Raw genomic sequence first — 24,061 nt, 5'->3', positions numbered from 1 at the left:
AGAGTCTCCATGTGTAGCTCAGGCTGGCAGAAAACTCATCATCCAACCTGGCTCCAGTCTCCAACCGTTCTCATCTTCCGAAGCCGAGGATACAGGCATGGGGGACCCACCATGCTGGACTCAAAGTTACTGTAATAGGGTGGAGGTGGGGAAGTTGAGACAGGGTCAAAGAGCTGTTTGGAAGAGATTCCTCCACTTGCCTCATTCATTAAATGTGACTGTGGGCTGGGTATGATAGTGCAGTCCTTGATCCCAGCACTTGAGACCAAAAAGAAAAAAAAGGAAGAGCTGCAGTGAATGGTAAACTATAGAGTAAATGAAGATCTATTCATATTCTCACTTGTTTTTATCTTTATTATGTGTAAAGTTCTTTTGCCTTCATATACACCTCTGCACCATGAGGGTGCCTGATCCCCGAGGATGCCAAAGAGTGCTTCATGTCCCGTGGAACTGGAGTTAGGGGTGATTGTGAGCCTCCTCACAGGTGCTGAGAATTGATCCCCAGTCCTCCGAAAGAGCAGCCAGAATCCTCTTAACCCATGAGCCACCTCCCCATCCCTGTAGTGTTGTTTTCAGAAAGCAAAGTATGAGCCGAGTGACGGTGGATCGCGTCTATAATCCCAGCGCTCAGGAGGCAGAGGCTGAAGCAGGGGGATCTCTGTAAATTCAAGGCCAGCCTAGTATACAGAACAAGTTCCAGGATAGCCAGGGCTATACAGAGAAACCCTGTCTTGAAAAAACAATTTTTTCAGAAAAAAAGAAAAAGAAGAAAGAAGAGGAGAAGTATGTATTTACCACCACTAAAATCACAAAATATCAAATCTAACCCTGAAGTTGATAATTAAAAGAAAAGTGACAGTTCTGCTGATAAAGGTGCTTCCCACCAAGCCTGATAGCCTGAGTTCAATCTCCAGGACTCCACATGATGAGAGTGTGTCCACGTTCGAAGTCCTACAGCACTAATCCCTGCACGGGAAGAAACAATCAGATCAGCCTAGAAAGCCGGGGCCCTGCAGAGGAACAGACACTTCTCTAGAGGTCAGTGTGTGTGCAGGAAGGGGACTGTCTAATTAGAAAACAGGAGCGGGGAGCCGGTGTGCTTCTCAGACGAACAAGTGTTGGATTTGGTCCCCATGGCAATTATCTCTGATAACATTTCCTCTGAGGAATAGCAGAATCTGTGATTTTGCTTTTCAAAACTTGGCTCCAGTTTTGTGGAATTTTTTTGTTTTTTGTTTTTTTTTTTTTTTTTTTTTTTTTTTGGGTGGGGGGGGGGAGGTTAAGATACAAAGAAAGGAAGAAGCAAAAGCAGCTGGTCTGATTCCAGACTCGAGGATGGAAGTGGGCTCCCAGGAAACCCAAAGTCTCAACTGTTCCTTCCCATCATTCATCTTTGTGGTCCCAGCCCTCTCTGCTCCAAGAAGCAGACAACTAGATGTGTACATTCATAGCAGGAAATGACCAGGGAGGGCAGGGCAGGGCAGACCACGCTGGAGACAGGGATAAAGGCGTATGTCTAAGCAGGGATTGCTCTGCGTCCTCAGAAATAAATGAAGTCATGCTGGGAATTCCCTCTGTAACCTGCATACCTGCATGTGTAAAGACCAGAGGTTGACTTCAGATGGCTTTTTAAAAATGTGTATGGGTGTTTTGCCTGCATGTATGTAGTACAACTTTTTGTTGTTTTGTTTTGTTTGTGACAGGGTAGTACTATATAGCCCTGGCTGGCCTGGAACTCACTATGTAGACCAAGAGGGCCTTGAGTTCATGGAGCTGCCCCTATTTCTGCCTCCTAAGTGTTGAGATCAAAGGTGCACACCACCACACCTGGCCTGCTTTATTATTTGTGTGTGTGTGTGCACATACCACGGTACACCTGTGGAGATCAGAGAGCAGCTTTGTGGAGCTGGTTTTCTCCTTCCAGTTTTATGTGAGCTCCAGGATTTAACTCCGGTCCAGAGGCACCTTTGTCCACAGAGCTATCCAGCTGGCCTTCCACTTTACTTTTGGAGACAGGATTTTAGCCACCTGCCTCCACCCCCTGGGGTTATGGGAGCATGCCAGCAACCCCAGCTTTTCTGTGAACACTGTTTCTCATGCTTGAATGGCAAGCACCTCCCTGACTGGGCAAAACTAGACTCATCCAAGACTCTGATCCTGAAGGGAAAAAAAAAAAAGTCAACGTGAAGGATGAGAAGCTAAACTAGATCAGGAAGGAGACGTGGTCAGAGGTTGTGTGTAACAGGAATTAGGACTCAAAATGGAAGCAAAAGGAAACCATTATGCTAGACATGCCCGGGCAGTTAGAGAAGTGTAAACATGGACTGAGTCACAGGTTACCCAGTAGACACGTTGCTGTCCGTTTTCCCAGGCGAATCAGTCTGAGATATGACAGTTTTCTCAGCTCATGCTGGAGTATAGAGGGATGAAATGCTAAGCAACGTATGTTCAGTGTAAATACAAACGAGAAACACGGACATTCAGAGGTGAGAGGAGGCTCCCTATGTGGGTAAATGGCCTGCCACAGACCCCCAGCATGACAAACTAGTAGGTGTCTGTAGTCACAGTCCACCTAGGTGGAGAAATCTCAGAAGCTCACAGGGCAGCTAGCCTGGAGTACGCAGTGGCAAACAAGAAATAAACCATCTCAAGTCGAAAGCCAAAGCCAAGACCTGAAGTTGACACACACAGATACAGAGATTTTTAAGACATGCACACACACATAGACATATAGAAAAAAACATATAAACATATAGCAGTGTAGAAAAATCACACTAGCCGGGCAGTGGTGGCGCATGCCTTTAATCCCAGCACTTGGGAGGCAGAGGCAGGTGGATTTCTGAGTTCGAGGCCAGCCTGGTCTACAGAGTGAGTTCTGGGACAGCCAGGGCTACACGGAGAAACCCTGTCTCGAAAAAAAAAAAAAAAGAAGAAGAAGAAGAAAAATCACACTTTTGAGGATAGACAATAAGAAGAAGAATTTTTGCGTCCTTCAGCGTGATTTTACATGTGTGTGTACATGTATGTATGTATTCATACTTACACATGTGTGAGTTTATGTGTATGTAGGCGCACAGGTCCAAGGTTGCTGTCAGGAAGCATCCTTCTACCTTACTCAGCAAAGCAGAATCTCTTGGTCAGCCCCAGAGCTCCCTGAGAGGGCTAGGCATGCTAGACAGCCGCTTCCGGGATCCACCACCCCCCCACCTTCGGAGGCTTGAATTATAGGAGGGGCTGCCACCCTTACCCTGAATTTCATAGCTGGGGGATCTAGCTCACATGGTCAGACTGTGGCAAAGTCCAGCATATCTCTGGAGAATGTTTACAGCTCATGCTGGAAAGCTAGGCTCTGACGGACCGTGGCTCACCGTGGGCAAGTAGTGTGTCTCATTCACATTGCAGCTCACTAAACACTTGTAAACTAAACAAGTGATTGAACTAGTGGATAAAGTTTTATTTTACAGAAGCTGAGAGACGGCTCAGTGGTTAAGAGCAGTGGCTGCTCTGTCCAGAGGACCCGGGTTCAATTCCCAGCACCCTCATGGCAGCTTACAACGTCTATAACTCCTGCTCCAGGGAATCTGACACCTTCATGCACATACATGCAGTCAAATCACCAAAAGAGTTTTATGTCGTGTGTATTACTAAGGATAGAGCCAGGGGCCCGGTACATTCTAGGCAAGTGGTACATCCTTGGCCACTTATTCATTTATGAGAGACAGCCTCTCCAAGGTTGCCCATAGTAGCCTCAAACTTGCCACGTAGCCCATGCAGACCTACAGTTTCAATGCTCCTAAATAGCCTCCCAAGTAGCTGGTTCTAGACCGCTAAACCCCGTGGCTATTTTACTTTTATAAAATTAACATGCAGAACCAGCGAGATGGCTCAGCACATGAAGGTACTTACCACTCAAGCCTAGTGACCTGAGTTTCATACCAGGAACCCACAGAAAGATGGAAGGAGAGAAATTATGACACAGAGTTGCCCTCTGACCTCCACGTGTGTCATGGACACACGAACACACACTGCTAAAGGTTTTTCTGGGACAGCATTTTTTTCTGTGTAGCCCTGGCTGTCCTGGAACTTGCTCTATAAACCAGCCCGTCCTGGAACTCACAAAGATCCACCTGCTTCTGCCCCTCAAGTGCTGGAATTAAAGGCGTGTACCACTACCGCCCAGCTAAAAGTTTTGTTTTTCATTAATTTATTTATTTACTTTACATTCCAATATCTACCCCCTCCTTCCAGTTATACACACACACACACACACACACACACACACACACACACACAGCTCCTCCTCCATTCCCCTTCTCTTCTGAGAACAGAGAGATGAGAGATGCCTGGTTCATCTAGTAAAAGCACTAGCTACCCAATCGTGACGTCTAGGTTTGAACTCTAGAACCCTTATAAGAACCATGTGCACTGGCCTAGAGACAGCAGAATGGTCCCAGAGCTTGGGGACCAGCTACCTGCAGTATTCAGCACAGGAATAGAAACAAGAGACCCTGCTTCAACAGGATGCAGGTGAGAACCAACTCCTAAAGATGATCCTCTAACTCCCACCCTATACTCACAAATAAATATTTTTAAAGATTTTTTTTTTTTTTTGGTTTTTTGAGACAGGCTTTCTCTGTGTAGCCCTGGCTGTCCTGGAATTCACTCTGTAGACCAGGCTGGCCTCAAACTCAGAAATCCACCTGACTCTGCCTCCCAAGTGCTGGGATTAAAGGCATGCACCACCAGTGCCTGGCTTAAATTTTTTTTTAAGATTATTTGTTTTATGTTAAGTTCAGACACACAAGAAGAGGGTATCAGATTCCATTACAGATGGTTGTGAGCCACCACGTGGTTGTTAGGAACTGAACTCAGGACCTCTGAAGAGCAATCAGTGCTCTAACCACTGTGCCGTCTCTCTAGTCTGCAAAGAGCTTGTTTGTTTGTTTGTTTGTTTGTTTTTCAAAACAGGGTTTCTCTGTATAGCCCTGGCTGTCCTGGAACTCACTCTGTAGACCAGGCTGGCCTCGAACTCAGAAATCTGCCTGCCTCTGCCTCCCAAGTGCTGGGATTAAAGGCGTGCGCCACCACCGCCCGGCTTTGAAATTCATTTTTATTAGTATTATTTTTGAAGCAAAGTCTGTGCAGCTCTGGCTGGCCTGAAGCTCTCCATGTAGACCAGGCTGACCTTGAACTCACGGAGATCCACATGGCTCTGCTTCCGAGGTGCTTGGATGAAAGGCCTGCACTGCTGTGTTTTACATTTGTTTATTTGAGAGGGTGGGATGGATGTACACACCACAGAGGACTTATGAGAATGAGTTCCACCAGGGATCAAACTCGGGTCACTAAGTTTGCCAGCAAGCACCTTCACCCACTGAGACATCTTACCCAGTCACACTGTCCTGAGCTCCTTCTATGTACCAGGCACCAGGGCTGGTCTCTAGCCCAGAGCTGGGCATCTCCACCTCTCCTGACTTGGATCACCTCAGGTTGGGGCAGAAAACACGGGCTCTCAGAGTCCACAGTCCAGTGGGGTGATCATTTCAAACCAGTATAATAAATGCCATAAAGAAGCCATACTCTGGTCTGGAGGGCTAGTTCAGTGGTACAGTACGTGGCTGATGTGTATGAAGACCTATGTTCTATCCCAAGCACCGTATCAAAACGAAAATAATAAAAAGAGCAGGGGTGGTGGCGAATGCCTGTAATCCCAGCACTTGCAAGGTGGAGGCAGGAGAATTACCCCAAATTCAAGACTAGCCTGGGCTACACCGTGCGAAAATGTCATATTCTCGGACTTATAAACCACCAGAGGATGTGTGTGGCAAAGCCCAGGAAATCTAAAGCTCTTGTAACATTAGACCAGGGTCTTCAAGGGTAAGGGGTAAATCGGGCTGAGTTTCAGACTGCATGCTCTGGCTCTGACACTTAGCGAGCTTGAAGCCCCCACGGTTTGAGAAGGTTGAGTGCCGACGAGCATTAGCTAACCCGGTGAGACTAGAGGAGGAAAAATCCAGCTGGGGTCTTGCAGCGCCTCAACGGGCTCATTATTAAATGAGCGGGGCCTGGAGGCATTTGAGAGCCTGCAGCAAGAGTAAGATTTGTGAATCAGCTTGTCAGTAACACTGTAACAATCCACGAGTGCTACTCCACTAGCTCACCTGGCCCCTTGATGGCTACTATTACATTCGAAAGAGATTTGAGTAGGCTCTGAAGAAACTCAGAGGCCCCAGCCCTTGCCTATCGGTTTCTCTAGTCACACTGAGAGAGCTCAGTGGCCAGCGGCCCAAGAGTGCTAAGTCTCCCTACCGGTTTGGGGCACGACCCATCCTCGCGCTGACACGGAGAGGGTGGTGCACGACCCGATGACCGTCGAGGCAGCGGGACTGGCCCAGCTGGGCTCACTGCCCAGAAACTGTGTATTAAGAAGCGGACCCGCGACCCGGAGCGGCCGGGGGACCCGATCCGGGAGCCTGGACGGGTGGGGAGGCCGGAGCTCCGGTCTGTGCTGCAGAAAACAGTGGCTCCTCCTCCAGCCCCCTCCGCGGCGGCTCGGGGCTCGGAGCCGGCGCCGGTTGAGCCGCAGCCCTTTCCGGGGGGCGGGCCTGGCGGCTGCGGCGACACCCCAGCTCCTGCCCCGACAGGTGCGCGCAGCGCGCAGGAATGCAGCCCGCCTGACTCACCAGCGCCTCCTTCCTACCTGCGCCGCCCGTCCATAAAGCGCTGCTGGCTCCCGCCCGCCGCCGCCCGCCCTGCTGCCCCGCCGGGCTCGCCCGCGCACTCAGCTCGATCCAGCGCAGCCCAGGTCCGAGGTACTCCCACTAAGGTAGGTGCAGCTCCCGCTGCAGATCCGAGGGCACCCCGCCTGCCCCGGTGCCCCGGGACGACAGGGCTGGAGAGGAAAGTGAATACTCACTCCCGCCCGGGGCTTTTGTTTCCCTTCCCTTCTCTGAAGATTGGCAGGCCCTGGCTCCCTCTGCCCATGCTGCCAGGACAGGTGCCAAGCCTGCCAGGATGTGGGAAGGGGACAGCTGGAAGCAGGGTGGTGGCCATCAGATGCCCCCGCTAGAGGAGGACATTGAGTAGGTGGGAGTGGGTAGAGGCTGGGGTTCACCGGCCCTCTGGGGGTTTGCCTCCCCTCAGCGATCTGAAGACAGTAGAGGAACAACTAACTACCTTGCAGCAAGCCCCCTTCTTGTCTGGCTTGACAGGACCTGCTGCGTGGTGACCCGGTGCATGCCGGGCATGGGGAGTCCCTGATTTTCCTCTTGGCTGGCCCGCAGCCTACTCTCTTCCCAAAGCCCGCCCCAGGCACCTTTTCTCGGGGAGCTTTCAGAAGCTCACCCAGCAGCCCTGTGAGCGCTTGTCCCCGCCACACACTCCTCCTCATGGTCCTTGGAGTAGCCTTCTGGCTGTCAGTGTGGCCCGAGATTCCAGGTGGCTCCCAAGGGTAGGCGCAGACCTCTTCCTTCTTCCCGACAGACTTGCCACACCCTGGGCATAGGTTCAACCCAGGGGGGCACGTTTGTTTCTGTCCTGGTCAGAACTAGAAGTGAAAATTGAGTCTCCTGGGGGCTGAGGAGAAAGGAACGAGAACGGACATCAGAAAATGAGTGTTTGGCTCCTTACCCCTAATTTCCAATGGCTGACAGGTTAGGCAAGGGGCTGTTAGGGCTTCAAGTGCTGCTTTCCCGTCTGTTTGGCCCAGCCTGCCATGGCCACATACCCTGATGGCATCCTCCATCCTAACCCTCATGTGAAATTTCGTTGTTTCTGTAATAGGCAACTCCTTTTAGAACTTTTAAAATACAAGCTGGGTCAAAGTAAGCTCTTGAGTGTCTGCCTAGGCCTTTAACAGCAAGTATATAGCTCGTGTGTGTGTGTGTGTGTGCGTGTGAGTGTGTGTGCGTGTGAGTGTGTGTGCGTGTGCGTGTGCGTGTGAGTGTGCGTGTGTTATTCAGTATGGAATCTGCACTGTCCCCAAATCCCCAGGAGACCCTTCCAATGCTGACTGCTGGAAGGGGAGCCTCCACAGCCTCCGTATCACATCTGTCCTAAGCATACACAGGCAAGCCTCTCCCACTGGGTTCTGTGCAGATTCCTTGGTGACCCTTTGCTGACATGCTGGGTATGTGTTGCCATCCTGTCCGTTTGTAACAGCTCTATATGCTGGGCCTGTGAAAAGAGCTGGGTTTGTCCCTCTGGTGCCCATACCTGCCTAGGTAATCGGGCCCTGGGGAGGGCAATTCTGCAGCTTGCATTATGTAGCATGTGGGTGTGGTGCCTACGCCCAAGGCAGCAAGAAACTCATTTCTCCTAGGAGTCACGCCTCTGCTGATTCAGGGCTCCCCCCTAGCCACTACCCTGTTAGGGCAACGTCTCCATGCGGGCTCTGACTGTGGATATGCTGAGACTGATGTCGGCCTCCTTGGGGACCACGCCTTGGATGCAGGGGACTGTACCTGCCTACTTTCTTTGCTGAGCAGAAGACCTCAGCCTTACAGACTCTGGGACTGTCCCTGCCCTACAACATGGGGGTGCTAAGAAAGGATCCAAGGTGGAGGGACAGTGGATGTGGCCTTGTCTGGGTCCTTGGAGGTTGTGGCCCTAGACAAAAAGGTGCGGCCCTGGCCTTTGCCCTCCTCTGTGCAGGCCTTGGTAGCTTTGGAGCCCAGCTTCTTCCTGACAAGGCATTGGGCTGCCCATCTTTTCAAAGACCTGGAAGGCTTCTGGTGTCCTGAGATGGTTTAATAGTGTTCTAATGGCCACTATTGTGTGACAGTGGGCAACAGGGTCTCCTAAACTAACCCCAGGCCCCGATCAGGTGTCCTGAAACTCTGGGGCAGTTGGGTGGACAGCAGGGTGTTTAGAAGCCACACTGATGAGCCAGCAGTGTAGAACGCAGACAGCAGCCACTCCCAAGCCAGCACCTCTTCTCTTGGTGCCATCACCTGCACAAGGAACAAGACAATTGGTACAGAGGGGTCAGCAGGTACAGTAGAGGAAGGCTACTGTTCTATAGAGGAAGCCTACCCACTGAGAGACTGTATCTCCACTCACTGGGAACTGACAGGCAAGGACATCATAAAAGCCCACCCTAACTTTGCTGAGACCAGCTCCAAGAGACCTGGTACTGGAACATCCTCAGAGCCCAGACTCCACAAAGGCCGGAGAGCTCTTCCTCTAGAAAGAGGTAGTAGAGAAGACAGGTATAAAACTCCTTGTCTCTTCCATTGGCAAGCAGAGTACCCCCTGTGGCTACCTAGACCGTGACAGCCGTAATCTCTTCCATCTCCCAAGTGCTGGGATTATAGGTGTGATCCACCCTGTGCGTCAGACTTGAGCCTCCAGCGCCACACTTACACAATATTGTCTCACCTGCCTGGTGGAGCTCTGGTGGGGATCCAGGGAGCCCATGGTGCGGAGCAGTGTTGTACAGACATCGTGCGTCCACTGTGGTTTTGCAGGAGGAAGAGGATGATGGCAGGGCCACGTTCCAGCCCATGGGTGAAGCTGCTGCTGGCAGCAGTGCTGAGTGTCAGCCTCCCTGGAGATATGGGTGAGTCAGAACGTTCCTGTAGCCCCCTCTAGGCAGCTTAAGACACGACCCTGTGTCGATCGGTCAGTCAGTCAGTCAACTGACAGCTGTACATCTCTCAGACTGGAGAACCTGAGGATCCATGTCCTTCACCTCTGATAGCTGTAGGCCCTGCTAGGTAGCCTGAGGTAGAAAGGAAGGCGGCTGCCCAGGGAGGGGAGCCGCCCATTTAGAGGCAGAGCTGAGACCTCAGTGGTGGAGCTAAGGGTGTTAGAGGAACCTCCAGGGAGATTGCTGACATATCAACTATGTTCTTGAGGGTTCCTGGTTGGAGAACAGCTCCTACAGATTAATTACATTTTCCTGTCAGGTGAGGTCATGTTCATTACTTGGGGGAGGACTATGGTGGCAATATTTACACCATAGAAATCGACAATCACAGGAAATCAGAGCTTCCCTTTCCTCATCAAAACTATTACTAAACCCTGACCAGGGAGCCACAGACTAGAGTTCACGAGAGCCCTTACTGTGTGCTCTGATGCAGCTAGTAGGACCTTATTGTGAGTCTAACTAACTAGAATGAAAGGGAACCCCAATAACATCTGTGGAAACTGAGGTCTTTCATTCACTTCTAAGAACCTACTGTGTGCCCAGCCTTAGGCACAAGGCTAATAAACAAGACAGACAGAGCCCCCTCACTAGAGGAGGGTCAAGGGATAGACTAGTCCCCCCTGGCAGCATTCTAGGAGGCATAAGCCATAATGAGGAGGGACTGACAAGGAGAGAGTGGTGAATGTGGCTTGTCACAGGGGTGACAGCCACACTGGACAGATGTTTTACCTAAGTCTACTGTTGTGCGTTGGTCTGCATTGATAGTGATGATTAGTTACAAGAGTCCTGGGGTGACAGGCTAGACATACTGGAAAGGATGAAGTGACAAGGGGGGGGGGTCCAGCTAGCAAAGCCCGCACTTTTCATCCTCCCAACTTAAGAAGAAAGTTCCAGGTTTGAGACCTGGCCCTGCTGGTTCCTAGCTGTGCCGTATGGAACAGACAGACCGTGTTCTCCTCTCTAAGTCTGGAAGAGAGGAGCCACACTTTTGTCGGAGGAGGGTGCAGTTGGGAAGGTCGCAGCCCTCATTCATGTGCCCTCCGCTTACCAGCCAACCGCTGCAAGAAGGCTCAGGTGAAGAGCTGTACCGAGTGCATCCGAGTGGACAAGAGTTGTGCCTACTGCACAGATGAGGTGAGCTACCGCCATTAGGCTCTCTGGGCCAGCCTGAGCTACCATCCACTGCCTGTTGCCTCACATCTGGCTCTAGCCAACTTGATTCTTGCCATCCCATCAGCCTAGCCCCAGATCATTCTGGGGTGTGAGAAGAGGAGAGGGGTGGGAGTATCAGAAGGAAATAAACCAGGAGTAAGGCAGCCCAGGGTTGGCTGTCACCTGCTCTGAGTCCATCTGCTTCTGACCAGCTGTTCAAGGAAAGGCGCTGCAACACCCAGGCGGAGCTTCTGGCTGCAGGCTGCCGGGGAGAGAGCATACTGGTCATGGAGAGCAGCTTTGAAATCACAGAGGTGCCTGGAGTTGGGTGGAAGGGTGGGCTCTCCATGCATGAGGCTGGGTGGTTGGTTATAAGAACCATAGTGCCCCATGGCAGGTCTGGGATGCTCCTCTCAGGTCTCCATAGTGACCTCCTAATAAACTGCTCCACTCCCCTGGACACAGAACACCCAGATTGACACCAGCCTGCACCGTAGCCAGGTATCTCCCCAAGGCCTGCAAGTCCGGCTGCGACCGGGTGAGGAGCGCAACTTTGTGTTCAAGGTGTTTGAGCCCCTGGAGAGCCCTGTGGATCTGTATATTCTCATGGACTTCTCCAACTCCATGTCTGACGATCTGGACAACCTCAAGCAGATGGGGCAGAACCTGGGTACGCTGCAGTATGGGAAAGATGGGCAAGTAGAGGCAGGGCTCGTCCAGCTAGCTCAGGAGGACACGTACGACACGGAACAGCTGCATATACCCTTTGTGAAAAGGTGAAACATCTGAGCCCCCAACACACATACACCTCAAAGAGCCCTCATTCACAGAGGGAGAGAGATTCTGGCAGAGCAAGCTCACTATTTAAGATTTCACAGGAGGTCCACGAATGGCAAACAGCTGAGCCATCTGGCCCTGACAAAGAGGGAACCCCACGCCACAAGGCCATGTCTATGTCAGCTCTGCAGACTAAACTAGGTCAGCTGCCCCACTACTTCTTTCCTTTTCTTTCTTTCTTTCTTTCTTTCTTTCTTTCTTTCTTTCTTTCTTTCTTTCTCTCTTTCTTTCTGTTTTGTTTTTTCGAGACAGGGTTTCTCTGTGCAGCCCTGGCTGTCCTGGAACTCACTCTGTAGACCAGGCTGGCCTCGAACTCAGAAATCCGCCTGCCTCTGCCTCTGCCTCCCAAGTGCTGGGACTAAAGGTGTGCGCCACCACCGCCTGGCACCCCACTATTTCTTAATGCATAACTAAGTTTCCTCCAACCCCACTTTCCCCACCTATAAATCTGAACAAAGGCTGGAGAGATGGCTCCACAGTTAAGAGCACCAGCTGCCCTTCCAGAAGACCTGGGTTCAATTCCCAGCACCTAATGGGCAGCTCACAACCATCTGTCACTCCAGTTCTGGGAGATGGGATCCCTTTTTAGTCCACCATGGACACCAGCCACCCTCATGGTACACAGTCATATATGCTGGCAAAATACCCAGACACATGAGAGGAGAAGAGAGGAGAAGAGAGGACAGGACAGGACAGGACAGGACAGGACAGGACAGAAGAGGACAGGAGAGGACAGGAGATGAGAGGACAGGACAGGACAGGATGGGACTGGAAGGGAGGGGAGGGGAGGGGAGGGAAGGGGAGGGGAGAGGAAAGGAACAAGAGCTAAGAACTAATGTACAACACACAGTGTTCACAAGAGGTCGCCTTTGCTAGCTTCCTCCTTCCTGAACCAGCATAGGGTCCTCTGAGGGGATGCTGGGACTCAGCTGTCTTTCTTTCTTCCTGAAACCCAGCTAAGATCCTGCGCCAGCTCACCAGTGACTACACTATTGGATTTGGAAAGTTTGTGGACAAAGTCAGTGTCCCTCAGACGGACATGAGGCCCGAGAAGTGAGTGGCTGAGTGGGTGTGGGCGGGCAAGGGTCCTGGCCATGTGTTCTGTGTCCTCTCATACTGGCACGGAATTCTCCTCTGACTGCAATGAGTCATACACACCGGAGCACATGGGACCTAGTTCTTCCCTGACGCTGACTCTGTTTCTACCTCTGCACAGGCTGAAGGAGCCCTGGCCCAACAGTGACCCTCCATTCTCCTTCAAGAATGTTATCAGCTTAACAGAAAATGTGGAAGAATTCTGGGACAAGCTACAAGGAGAACGCATCTCAGGCAACCTGGACGCTCCTGAAGGAGGCTTTGATGCCATCCTGCAGACAGCCGTATGCACAGTGAGTGCCCAAGGAGATCCTGGCAGCCTAGGCCAGGGCTGCGCTTTCTGGGAAGGACATAAACTGTTGCAGGCCTGTTCCACCTCTGTGAGGCTCAGCATCCCTTAAGGGGGTCCCCAGAGGCCTGGACCCCATTCCTTAAGATCACCAGATGTTCCACCAGCCCCTAATTCTTTTTTTTTAAGATTTATTTATTTATTTATTTTATGTATATGAATACACTTTAGCTGTCTCCAGACACACCAGAAGAGGACATCGGATTCCATTACAGATGGTTGTGAGCCACTGTGTGGTTGGTTGCTGGGAATTGAACTCAGGACCTCTGGAAAAGCAGCCAGTGCTCTTAAACACTGAACCATCTCTCCAGCCCCCAGCCCCTAATTCTAATCCTATTTTTGATGTGCTGGGAATCCAGGTCCATGCCTGCATTGTTACAACCTGCATTTGTATTAGCCAGTGAGGCAGACATGGATCTAGTAGTTCTGGAATATTCAGGGCCCTGACCATCTCCCAGATCTACAAGTTGTCCAGTCTCCAACTGTGCTGGCAGCTATTTATTTATTTATTTATTTATTTATTTATTTATTTGTGAACAAAGGCTGGAGAGATGGCTCCACAGTTAAGAGCACCAGCTGCTCTTCCAGAAGACCTGGGTTCAATTCCCAGCACCTAATGGGCAGCTCACAACCATCTGTCACTCCAGTTCTGGGAGATGGGATCACACACACACACACACACACACACACACGTGCACAGGCCACAGGATGGAGGTGTGTATGTAGCGGTCAGGAGATAACTTTTGGGGGTTAGTTCTCTCCTTTCCCCATGCCTGGGGGGTATAACTCAGATTATCAGGCTTGAAGACAAGTACCATTGCCTGCAGAGCTGTATCTCTGGCCCAGGGCTGGCAGTTAAAATTGCCACTTCTTTTTATGTCTACATCATTTTTTTTTCATTTTGAAAATAATCTATCTATAGTGCAGATAAATTAGAAAACAAAGAACGAAAACTGCCTATAATTCCAAAAACAACAAACAGCCAACTCTTTGATAGCCTGTAGATATATTTTGTTCCTTTTCCCACATTTTACATAGTGGAACTGTTTTTCCTATAATTCTGAAACTTGCCCCCTCCGTCCCCGATTTTTTTTCTTCACTTAACACTATCACGAACACTTTCTTGTAATGCACAGTTTTGAAAACACACTTTAGCTGGGCAGTGGTGGTGCACGCCTTTAATCCCAGCACTTGGGAGGCGGATTTCTGAGTTCAAGGTTAGCCTGGTCTACAGAGTGAGTTCCAGGACATCAGGGCTATATACAGAAATCCTGTCTCAAACAACAACAACAACAACAAATAACAACACACACAAAAAAAAGAAAAGAAAGCACACTTTATATAAACCCAGGAGGGTGATACACATCCAAAATTCCAGCACTTGGGAAGTGGAGGCGGGGTGATCAGACTTCTAAAAGCATCCTCAGTTACGTACTGAGTTCAAGACCAGCACAGGCTACATGAGACCCTGTCTGAAAAACAAAACAGGCTGCAGATTGGGAGAATATGCCTTTAATCTCAGCACTCGGCAGGAAGAGGCATGGGGATCTCTGAGTTGGAGACCAGGCTGGGTCTACAAGGTGAGCTTACAATCAGGAGCAACATAGTGAGGTCTTGTCTCAATAAACAAAGCAGGAGAGAGAGAGAGAGAGAGAGAGAGAGAGAGAGAGAGAGAGAGAGAGAGAGAGAGAGAGAGAGAGGACAAAAGAAAGAAAGGAGAGAGAGAGAGAGAGAGGACAAAAGAAAGAAAGAAGAGAGAGAGAGAGGACAAAAGAAAGAAAGAAAAGAGAGAGAGAGAGAGAGAGAGAGAGAGAGAGAGAGAGAGAGAGAGAGAAGAAAGCAGAACGATGTGCTGGAGAGATGGCTCAGCAGCCAGGAGAACTTACTGTTCTTCCAGAGGACCCAGGTTCAATTCCCAGCACCCACATGGTGGCTTAAAGCCATCTTTAACTCCAGTTCCAAGGAATCCAACCCACTCTTCTGGTTTCTGCAGACACCACGCATGCATGTGGACAGACAGACAGACATGCAGGCAAAACATCCAAATAGAGGGAAGACAATTTTAGAATTAAATAAATCACGGGTATAAAATCACGGGCTAGAGAATTTGGCCAATATCTATGAGCACTTGCTGCCCTTCCAGAGGACCAAGGTTTGACTCCTAGCATCTACGTCAGACAGCTCACAAGTGAGGGGACTTGACACCTTCTTTTGGGTTCCTCAGACACCTCCACACACACGAGGCATACAAAAACGCAAGCATACACGTACACAAATAAAGCAAATCTTTTTTTTTTTTAAATCACCCTAAGCCAGATGTGGTGGCACATGCCTTTAATCCCAGCTTTTTGAGAGGCAGAGGCAGGAGGATCTCTGTGAGTTTGAAGCTAACCTGGTCTACACAATGAGTTTTAGGACAGCCAGGGCTACATAGAGAGACCCTGTCTCAAGATAAATAACAAACAAACAAAAAATTCCTCCCAAATAATGCTAGATGTGGTGGTCTGTGCCAATAATCCCAGCATTCAAGAGGCTAAGGCAGGAAGGTCACAAGTCTGAGGTCAGCCTGGACTACAGGGCAAGGCCTTATCTTAAAAACAAAGACACTCTATGTATTTTTCAAATTATTTGCCATATGCTGTTGTCTTAGCCAATGTTCTACTGCTGTGGGGAGACGCTGTGATCACAGCAACTCTTATTAAAGAAAGCATTTCACTGGGGCTTGCTCACAGTTTCGGAGGTTTAGTTCATTATGGCGGGAAGCATGGCGACATGCAGGAAACCATGGTTCTTCATCCACAGACAGCCACAGGCAGCAGGAAGAGACACTAGACTAGGAATAAGCTTCTGAAACCCCAAAGCCCCCAACAAGCCATGCCTCCTAACCCCTCTCAAGTAGTGCCACTCCCCGGTGACCAAGCATTCAAATCTAGGAGTCAGTGTGAGCCTGTCCCGTGGGAAACACCATCTCTTTCAGCCTGCCCGTTTCACTTAACATGGTGCTGTGAACATTTTCCTATGCATCTACACTATCCTTGCAGTGTGGCTGAGGGCTTGGGATCAAAAGGAGCTGTCCCAGGGTATCAGGCTTGACTCGCTCGTGGTGCCCATACTGGGCACACTCTCTGCCACAGCGCCCCGTGCTGGGCACACTCTGCATATCCTCTCTCTCTCTGGTTTTCTCTGTCAGTCACACGTTCTGCATAATGATACATGCTATTTATTAATCCCGTGGCTTCGGCCCACAACCCCTTTTGGGAACCACTTCATGAAAGAATGTCAGTCCTCAGCAAGCAGCCTGCTTAGTGGGTGTGCCCCTCCTTGCCTTGCAGAGGAACATTGGCTGGAGGGCTGACAGCACCCACCTGCTGGTGTTCTCCACCGAGTCTGCCTTCCACTATGAGGCCGATGGTGCCAACGTGCTGGCCGGCATCATGAACCGTAATGATGAGAAATGCCACCTGGACGACACGGGTACCTACACCCAATACAAGACACAGGACTACCCATCCGTGCCCACACTGGTTCGCCTGCTTGCCAAGCACAACATCATCCCCATCTTCGCTGTCACCAACTACTCTTACAGCTACTATGAGGTGTGAGACCTGGGTAGTGCAGTGGGGTGGAAAACAGAACCTCTCAGCTCCCTTCTTTCTTCACTCCTGATGCCTCCCCCCAAAACTTCTGGGTCCCCATTCCCTACCTGAACTCTCAAGCAGGTGAGAGAGTAGGTGCCTGGTTTTACCACTTGGCATAGTAGATGTATCTAAAGATGTAAGATAGTAAGTATCTAAGGAAAATACAATGTGACAGAGCTTAACCCAAGGCCTGTGTTGTCTCTTGCAGAAGCTCCATAAATATTTCCCTGTCTCTTCTCTGGGAGTCCTGCAGGAGGACTCATCCAACATCGTGGAGCTGCTGGAGGAGGCCTTCTATGTGAGGAGCCCCGCTGGGACAGGGAGGGAGGAAGGAGTGGGCGAGAGGTTGAAGGATGTGTGTGGGATAAGGCAGTGAGGCGGGTCTCTGGCCATCCCTGGAGCCTGAGAGTCTACTGGGCGATGGCCCAGGCTCCCGCAGGGGCTGCCCCTGTGCTCACATGCCCACCCTCATCTGTCTTCCATTCCAGTCAGGTGAAGAACAGCCAGGCCATGCCAAGGTGGCCGAGCCCAGGCTCCACACAGACCACTATCATTTCTTCTTCTTCAGAGAATTCGCTCTAACCTGGACATCCGGGCTCTGGACAGCCCAAGAGGCCTGAGGACAGAGGTCACCTCCGATACTCTCCAGAAGACAGAGACTGGGTCCTTTCACATCAAGCGGGGGGAAGTGGTATGCTCTCGTGAACACAGGGGGATGGGAGGTTAGGTGTAGCCTCCTAAAGGAGTGGCATCTTCTAACAAGGGACATACATGGGCCCTGGGGTTCAGTTCTTCTGGCTTGGATCTCTTGGATGAGCCTGGCACATTCCTCTGCTTGTTCATATCCCTGTCCATACACTGGGAGTGAATAAGAGTGTGCACCAGTAAGGGTTGCTAAGATGAGTGGGCAGGCTAGTGTCAAAGAGCCACTGTCTACCTCGGCTGACACTGGGATCCCTGCAGGGCACATACAATGTGCAGCTTCGGGCAGTGGAGGACATAGACGGAACACATGTGTGCCAGCTAGCCAAAGAAGACCAAGGGGGCAACATCCACTTGAAACCCTCCTTCTCCGACGGCCTCCGGATGGATGTGAGCGTGATCTGTGACGTGTGTGCCTGTGAGCTGGTAAGAATCAGCCCTGCTGTGGGTGAGGGAGAGAGGAGCTGAGCCCTGCACTAGGACCCTGGGTAAAAGAGATGGAACCTCCTGTGGATATACATCCCTGAAGGGTTGTCCCAAGTCACAGAGAGCAGCAGAAATACCCAGCAGCGAAACCAGCCATAAAAGAAACACTTGTAACCAAGCGTTTAGGAGGCTGGATAAAGAGAATCTTGTTTGAGGCCAGTTTGGGTTATATAGAAAGTTCCAGCCAAGCCGGGCGGTGGTGGCGCACGCCTTTAATCCCAGCACTTGGGAGGCAGAGGCAGGCAGATTTCTGAGTTCGAGAGTTCGAGGCTAGCCTGGTCTACAGCGTGAGTTCCAGGACAGCCAGGGCTACACAGAGAAACCCTGTCTCGAAAAACCAAAAAAAAAAAAAGAAAGTTCCAGCCAGACAGTGGAGGTGCAGAGACAGGCAGATCTGAGTTCAAGGCCAGCCTGGTCTGCAGAGCCAGTTCCAGAACAGCCAGGGCAATACAGGTAGACCTTGCCTTGGAAGAAAAAAACAAAGCAAAACAAAAACAGAAGAAAGGAAGGAAAGAAGGAAGGAAGAAAGGAAGGAAGGGAGACAGGGAGACAGGGAGAGAAGGAGGGAGGGGTGAGGGAGGGAGGAAGAGAGAGAGAGAGAGAGAGAGAGAGAGAGAGAGAGAGAGAGAGAGAGTGAGAGAGAGAGAGAGATCCAGACCAGCCTCAGCTGGTGCCCAGTGGCTCTGTCCCTGCCTTCTATGTGTGGACACACCATGATCTTGTTCCAGCAAAAGGAAGTTCGGTCAGCTCGCTGTAACTTCAGAGGAGACTTCATGTGTGGACATTGTGTGTGCAACGAGGGCTGGTGAGTGGGAAACGGAGCCTCTCCTGACACGTTCAGCCGCAGGGGCAGTCCTTGTATATATTCGGGTCCTTGAAAGGGCTGAAAGAGGGGCACACTCAATTGTTGGACGAATCCGGTTCAAATCTATGTGGGATGGTCCTTATTTAACTGAATCTGGCTTAGCCTGTTTGGGGCTGGTTTTATTTTGTTTGATTGACTGGATGGTGGGTTTTGTTGAGTCTTACTGTATAGGGCAGACTGGCCTCAAACTCACTATCCTGTCTCAGACTTGCAAGTCCTGAGAGTCTATGCTACCAGGCCTGTCTCTGATGTCCAGCTCCTCCTCCTCCTCTTCTTCCATTACAATGGTGCAAAAGTGGCTGACAGTAGGCTGGACTGGGCTAAGTTGTTACTGGCTTAGGCGCTGGAAACATGATTCAATTTACAATAGATTTGTCGTGAATAACCCCATCATAAACTGAGGCGCATCCACACATGGACACATGAACTATTTCTGGGTGTCTGGGTGTCGCTCGCTAAGACAGACAAGATGACTGTCAGGGGTGGGACTGGGTGCTGATAGCAGGTCTGACTCGGTTTTCACTTCAAATCTTTTCCGCCACACACAGACCACTGAACCGGAAATGAGCTTAGTAGCAGATACGATGGCTCGCCTCCCAGAACTCAGGAGGCAGGGGCGGGTGGATCTCTGAGACTTTGAAGCTAGTCTGGCCTATTTATACAGCAAGTTCCAGGCCAGCTAGGCCTATGTCGTGAGACCCTGTCTCAGAAAGAAAAGACAAGACATTAGCTGGTAGGGAAGTGTTGGTAAGGGTTCGAGACACTTGCTGGCCGCCAGGCTTCATGTACTTGGTGACTTGGGGAGCTAAGGCAGGAGGATTTTTCAAGCCCAGAAGTTTGGATCCTAAGCAATATAGTGAAACCTTAAACGAGCAGCAAATCCAGCCTATCCAGGCTCAGCGCCGCCTACTGGTGACCCCAGGACTACGGGGGGCAGAGGGAGGATCTAGACAAAACCAACCTAAGTCTTAGTGAGTTCCAAGTCAGCCAAGGCCTCCAAGAAAGACTCGTTTGACACACAACAAAAAAACAAAGACAAGCAAAATCACCCCGAGACACCAAGCAAGTCTGTCATGACTTGAGACAGGTGAACACTGAAGAGGAACAATTAGTGAGCAGGTAACAGGACCCTGAGGTTTGGGTCCCAGCTGAGCTATTGCTATCTGTATGACTTGGATACCTCCACCCTTATGGATCCTCAGTATTGTGGTCTGTAAAATGGGAGCATAAAAGTAGCAGGCTTCCTCCCAGGCTATGCAATAGTGACCAGTTCCTCCTTCAGGAGTGGCAAAACCTGCAACTGCTCCACGGGCTCTCTGAGTGACACGCAGCCCTGCCTGCGTGATGGAGAGGACAAACCATGCTCGGGCCACGGTGAGTGCCAGTGCGGACGTTGTGTGTGCTACGGCGAAGGCCGCTACGAGGGTCACTTCTGCGAGTATGACAACTTCCAGTGTCCCCGCACCTCTGGATTCCTGTGCAATGGTGAGTTCAGCTCAGCAGCCTTGACCAGCCCTGTGGGCAGGGAGGGCACTTGGCAGAGGCAGAAGCTCTCCCCCCATCCCCATCCCTGTTCGGGTTCAACCACAGCCTGGACCTCCCTTCCCTCATCAGCAGTACCCATGACCAAGGTCCCTGACAGGCACGAAGCACTCTTCCTTCCTCTGGGCTATCTCTGGCAACTCAGATCCCCAGTCCATCTCAAGATGGAGACAATCCGGTTCGCCCCCCGAAGGGTGACAGGAACATGACAGAACAATCTTTCTTCTCTAAAACGTCTAGTGGCAGCCACAAACGTGTGTCTCCTCCATATTTACGAAGGGCCGATCGCTGAGATTATACAGGCCGGTGCTCGTAGGTAGAGCAACCCAGGCGAGGTGGTAAATAGGTAACAAATAAATGAAATCCATTATATAGTTATTAAACTCTCACTGCGTACTGGTCACCGGATAGTATGGTCTTGCTTTCCTATACCTTTATCTAGCCTGTTTTGGTTTTTTAATTTTCATTACCCTGTGTGTCTGTGAGTACGTTCGTGTGTGCCGTGGTATACAGATGGAGATCAGAGAACAATCTGCAGGAGTCAGTTCTCTCTTTCTGCCATGTTGGTCCTAAAGACTGACTCCTATGTCAACCTTCTCAGACTTGACTCCCCCCGACCCCTGGTGGCCCCTCCTTCCCCGTGTGGCTTTTGTTTACTGTTTTTTTTCTCTTCAGCTCTCTTTCCCAGGGTGTGGTGGAGAAATGAAAGGGTAAGCCAGGTGTATCTGGAAAAGGGCAGACAGTTAGTAGAGGTAGAGGTGTGAGCGAGGAGAGGAAGAAGAGATTTAGAGGGATGTAGCAGGGCCAGTGGACAAGCAGCTTGGGTTGGGGGCAGCGGGAAGCTGTGGATATGTATGTCACCTCACTTTGTGTTTTTTCCTTTACACTCACCTGTGAAACCTAAGCATTCATTGGTAGATTCTCCTAGATACTTTGTCACAGTTGTCCTGGCTTTAGGAAGACATTGTTGACTAGATACTTTGTCACAGTTGTCCTGGCTTTAGGAAGACATTGTTGATTGACTCCAGGCAGGACCGCCCCCCTACAGTACCGGCTTGTGAGTTGTCTTTCTCCATGATCCTCCTGTGTTCTGGAGACTGAACTCAGAGCATGCTCCTGTCACAAGCACCTCTTCCCTCTGAGCCATCTCACCAGCCCCTGCAATCCGATTTCTTATTTATTCATATCTGTGCCTTTCTCCAGCCTATTGTCTCATTAGAGATCACAAGGAAATCACAGGAATGGATTTGTGTTTGAGGATGGTCACTCTGCCTTCAGAAGAAGGCAGGACAGAGGGGAGATGTTTCCAGAAAATTGAGGGGCAGCTTCTACTACAGGGCTCCCAGAGGCTGGCTGTAACGGTTGGCCATCTTGGATGGCGTATATGAATGTGGGTCTGCTCTTCCCTTTCTTCCTCTCTTACAGACCGGGGACGCTGCTCCATGGGAGAGTGTGTGTGTGAGCCTGGTTGGACAGGCCGCAGCTGTGACTGTCCCCTCAGCAATGCCACCTGCATCGATAGCAATGGGGTAGGCCTGGATATAGGACAGGTGGTGTGGGCAGTAGAGGGAGCAAGAAAGGAAGGATAGAGCCCTGCCTGCTCACTGCTGACTCCCCCACCCCAGGGCATCTGCAATGGACGAGGCTACTGTGAGTGTGGCCGTTGTCACTGCAACCAGCAGTCGCTCTACACGGACACCACCTGTGAGATCAACTACTCTGCGGTGAGGAAAGGGTTCTGGGGTGTGAGAATGAGAACCCCAGGAACTGCAGAGGCTGGGAAGGAGACACTGGCTGGGGGCACTAGAGAAAGGGCATTGGGTCCACCCAGCATGGTGTCTGTTTTCTTCTCCCCACCCAGATACGCCTGGGCCTCTGTGAGGACCTCCGATCCTGTGTACAGTGCCAGGCCTGGGGCACCGGGGAGAAGAAAGGGCGCAAGTGTGAGGAGTGCAGCTTTAAGGTCAAGATGGTAGACGAGCTTAAGAAAGGTAGGTGCGACAGCAACAGCGTGGTACCCTGCAGCTTTAATACCAGCTCTTGGGAGACAGCAGCGGGTAGATCTCTGCTTCCTTAGTGAGTTCCAGTACAGCATAGGTGACATAGTAGGAGTCTGTCTCCGGGTCGGAGAGGGTAAGGGGTCTGAGGGACGTAGTGCTGAGTCTAGGTAGGAAGAACCCAGCAGAGAGGAGGGGTCCCTCTCCGGGGGAAAAGGCTCTGAATTGAGGTTACGCCTCCCGGACTGGGTTTGTGAGTGGGACTGTGGGATGCTTCAGGACCTAGACGGGAAGCCTAGTACAGGTACAAAGTCGGAGCAAGACCGGAGAGGGAACGGAGAGTCCCTGTAACTGGGAGTGAGGAGTCAGATGAGTGAGAAATAGGGCATGCCCACAGCACAGTTGGGGGCCCAGCTGGGGCGTGTTGTTGGATGATGGGATATTATTTGTCTCCTTCTAAGTCAGCTCTGCTGGCTGGACACCGTACTCATGACGGTGTGCGGTGCCGGGAAGTCGGGGAGATGAACTTTCAGACTAGGCCTGGACAGGGCAGTCCCCTTCATCCTGGTGACATCTCTAGTCAGGGGACTTACGCCTTTCCCCAGACCTCGTAGTAGGCCACGGAGGAGTCCCTGGGGTGCCCCGAGTGGAGGGCTAGGGTCAGGGTACCATGCTAACAGTCTGTGGGTCCAGCGGAAGAGGTGGTGGAGTACTGCTCCTTCCGGGACGAGGATGACGACTGCACTTACAACTACACCGTGGAGGGCGATGGCAGCCCTGGGCCCAACAGCACGGTCCTGGTCCACAGGAAGAAAGGTGAGCTGGCAAATGGGCGTGCACAGCCTGTGGCCCCTGGCAACCCGGGCGGGCATGCGCACTGCCTCCTTCTCGTCTCACCCTGCAGACTGCCCTCCCGGCTCCTTCTGGTGGCTCATCCCCCTGCTCATCTTCCTCCTGTTGCTCCTGGCTTTGCTTCTGCTGCTCTGCTGGAAATTCTGTGCCTGCTGCAAAGTAAGTTCCCGGCCCAGGCCCTCCTGGGATGGAAGAGATACAGAAGGTCCAGACTGGCCATGGCAAAGCGGACCACATCTGCCTGGCTCTACTGCTTCCTGCCTTGGGCCATCAGAGGCCAGAGCCCCAGAGTACTTGTCATGGAGTTCACCCCCTGTGAGCAAGGGAGGCAGCAGCTGACAGTCTGGGGCCGGTCAGCAGGGGCAACAGACTAGGGGGTGCACAGCATGGGATGATGGGTAGGGGCAGAGACCACATACTGTGCTAACCCGTGGCAGTGTGGGATGTGTGCATACAGAAACGGGTTCTATGATCAGATATGTTAGAGAAACATGTATTTCTTAGGGCCTTTAAGTGTTTACATAATGGGTTGGGAGTGTAGCTCAGTTGATGTTGGTCTTGCTTAATACATATAAAGCCCTGGACTTGATCGCAAATATATGAAGCCCTGAAGCCCTGGACTCGATCGCAAGCATTCCGGAAAACTGAGGCCTAGCTAGACGTGGTGGTGAACACCTTTAATCCCAGCAGTCAGGAGGCAGACGCAGGTGGATCTTTGTGAGTTTGAAGACAGCCTGGTCTACATAGCAAGATCTAGGGCAGCCAAGGCTGCATAATGAGACTTCGTCTCAAACACTGGAGAGAGAGAGAGAGATTGAGAGGAGAGAGAGAGAGGAGAGAGAGAGGAGAGAGAGAGGAGATAGGGAGAGGGAGAGGGAGAGGGAGAGGGAGAGGGAG

At 51.2% G+C, this 24,061-nt stretch overlaps 1 protein-coding gene across 1 annotated transcript in view; it reads left to right on the top strand.

Annotated features, from left to right (window-relative positions):
- Nucleotides 1-6,771: 6,771 nt before the first annotated feature.
- Itgb4 (integrin subunit beta 4) overlaps nucleotides 6,772-24,061 on the top strand; it is a 34,904-nt gene continuing 17,614 nt past the window's right edge. The window contains exons 1-18 of the mRNA XM_028752818.1: nucleotides 6,772-6,826; nucleotides 9,468-9,559; nucleotides 10,701-10,783; nucleotides 11,014-11,115; nucleotides 11,267-11,471; nucleotides 12,595-12,691; nucleotides 12,855-13,026; nucleotides 16,415-16,678; nucleotides 16,929-17,018; nucleotides 17,289-17,411; nucleotides 17,684-17,848; nucleotides 18,637-18,713; nucleotides 20,056-20,258; nucleotides 21,741-21,844; nucleotides 21,941-22,039; nucleotides 22,177-22,306; nucleotides 23,006-23,128; nucleotides 23,217-23,323. Of these exons, the coding sequence (XP_028608651.1) occupies nucleotides 9,478-9,559; nucleotides 10,701-10,783; nucleotides 11,014-11,115; nucleotides 11,267-11,471; nucleotides 12,595-12,691; nucleotides 12,855-13,026; nucleotides 16,415-16,678; nucleotides 16,929-17,018; nucleotides 17,289-17,411; nucleotides 17,684-17,848; nucleotides 18,637-18,713; nucleotides 20,056-20,258; nucleotides 21,741-21,844; nucleotides 21,941-22,039; nucleotides 22,177-22,306; nucleotides 23,006-23,128; nucleotides 23,217-23,323 (2,226 nt within the window). The 5' untranslated portion in view covers nucleotides 6,772-6,826; nucleotides 9,468-9,477. The remainder of the gene's footprint in view (nucleotides 6,827-9,467; nucleotides 9,560-10,700; nucleotides 10,784-11,013; nucleotides 11,116-11,266; nucleotides 11,472-12,594; nucleotides 12,692-12,854; nucleotides 13,027-16,414; nucleotides 16,679-16,928; nucleotides 17,019-17,288; nucleotides 17,412-17,683; nucleotides 17,849-18,636; nucleotides 18,714-20,055; nucleotides 20,259-21,740; nucleotides 21,845-21,940; nucleotides 22,040-22,176; nucleotides 22,307-23,005; nucleotides 23,129-23,216; nucleotides 23,324-24,061) is intronic.

The sequence above is a fragment of the Grammomys surdaster genome, unplaced genomic scaffold (genome assembly GCF_004785775.1).
Source record: "Grammomys surdaster isolate TR1022 unplaced genomic scaffold, NIH_TR_1.0 125940, whole genome shotgun sequence".
Lineage (NCBI taxonomy): Eukaryota > Metazoa > Chordata > Mammalia > Rodentia > Muridae > Grammomys > Grammomys surdaster.
This window is presented reverse-complemented; position numbering and strand designations above follow the sequence as displayed.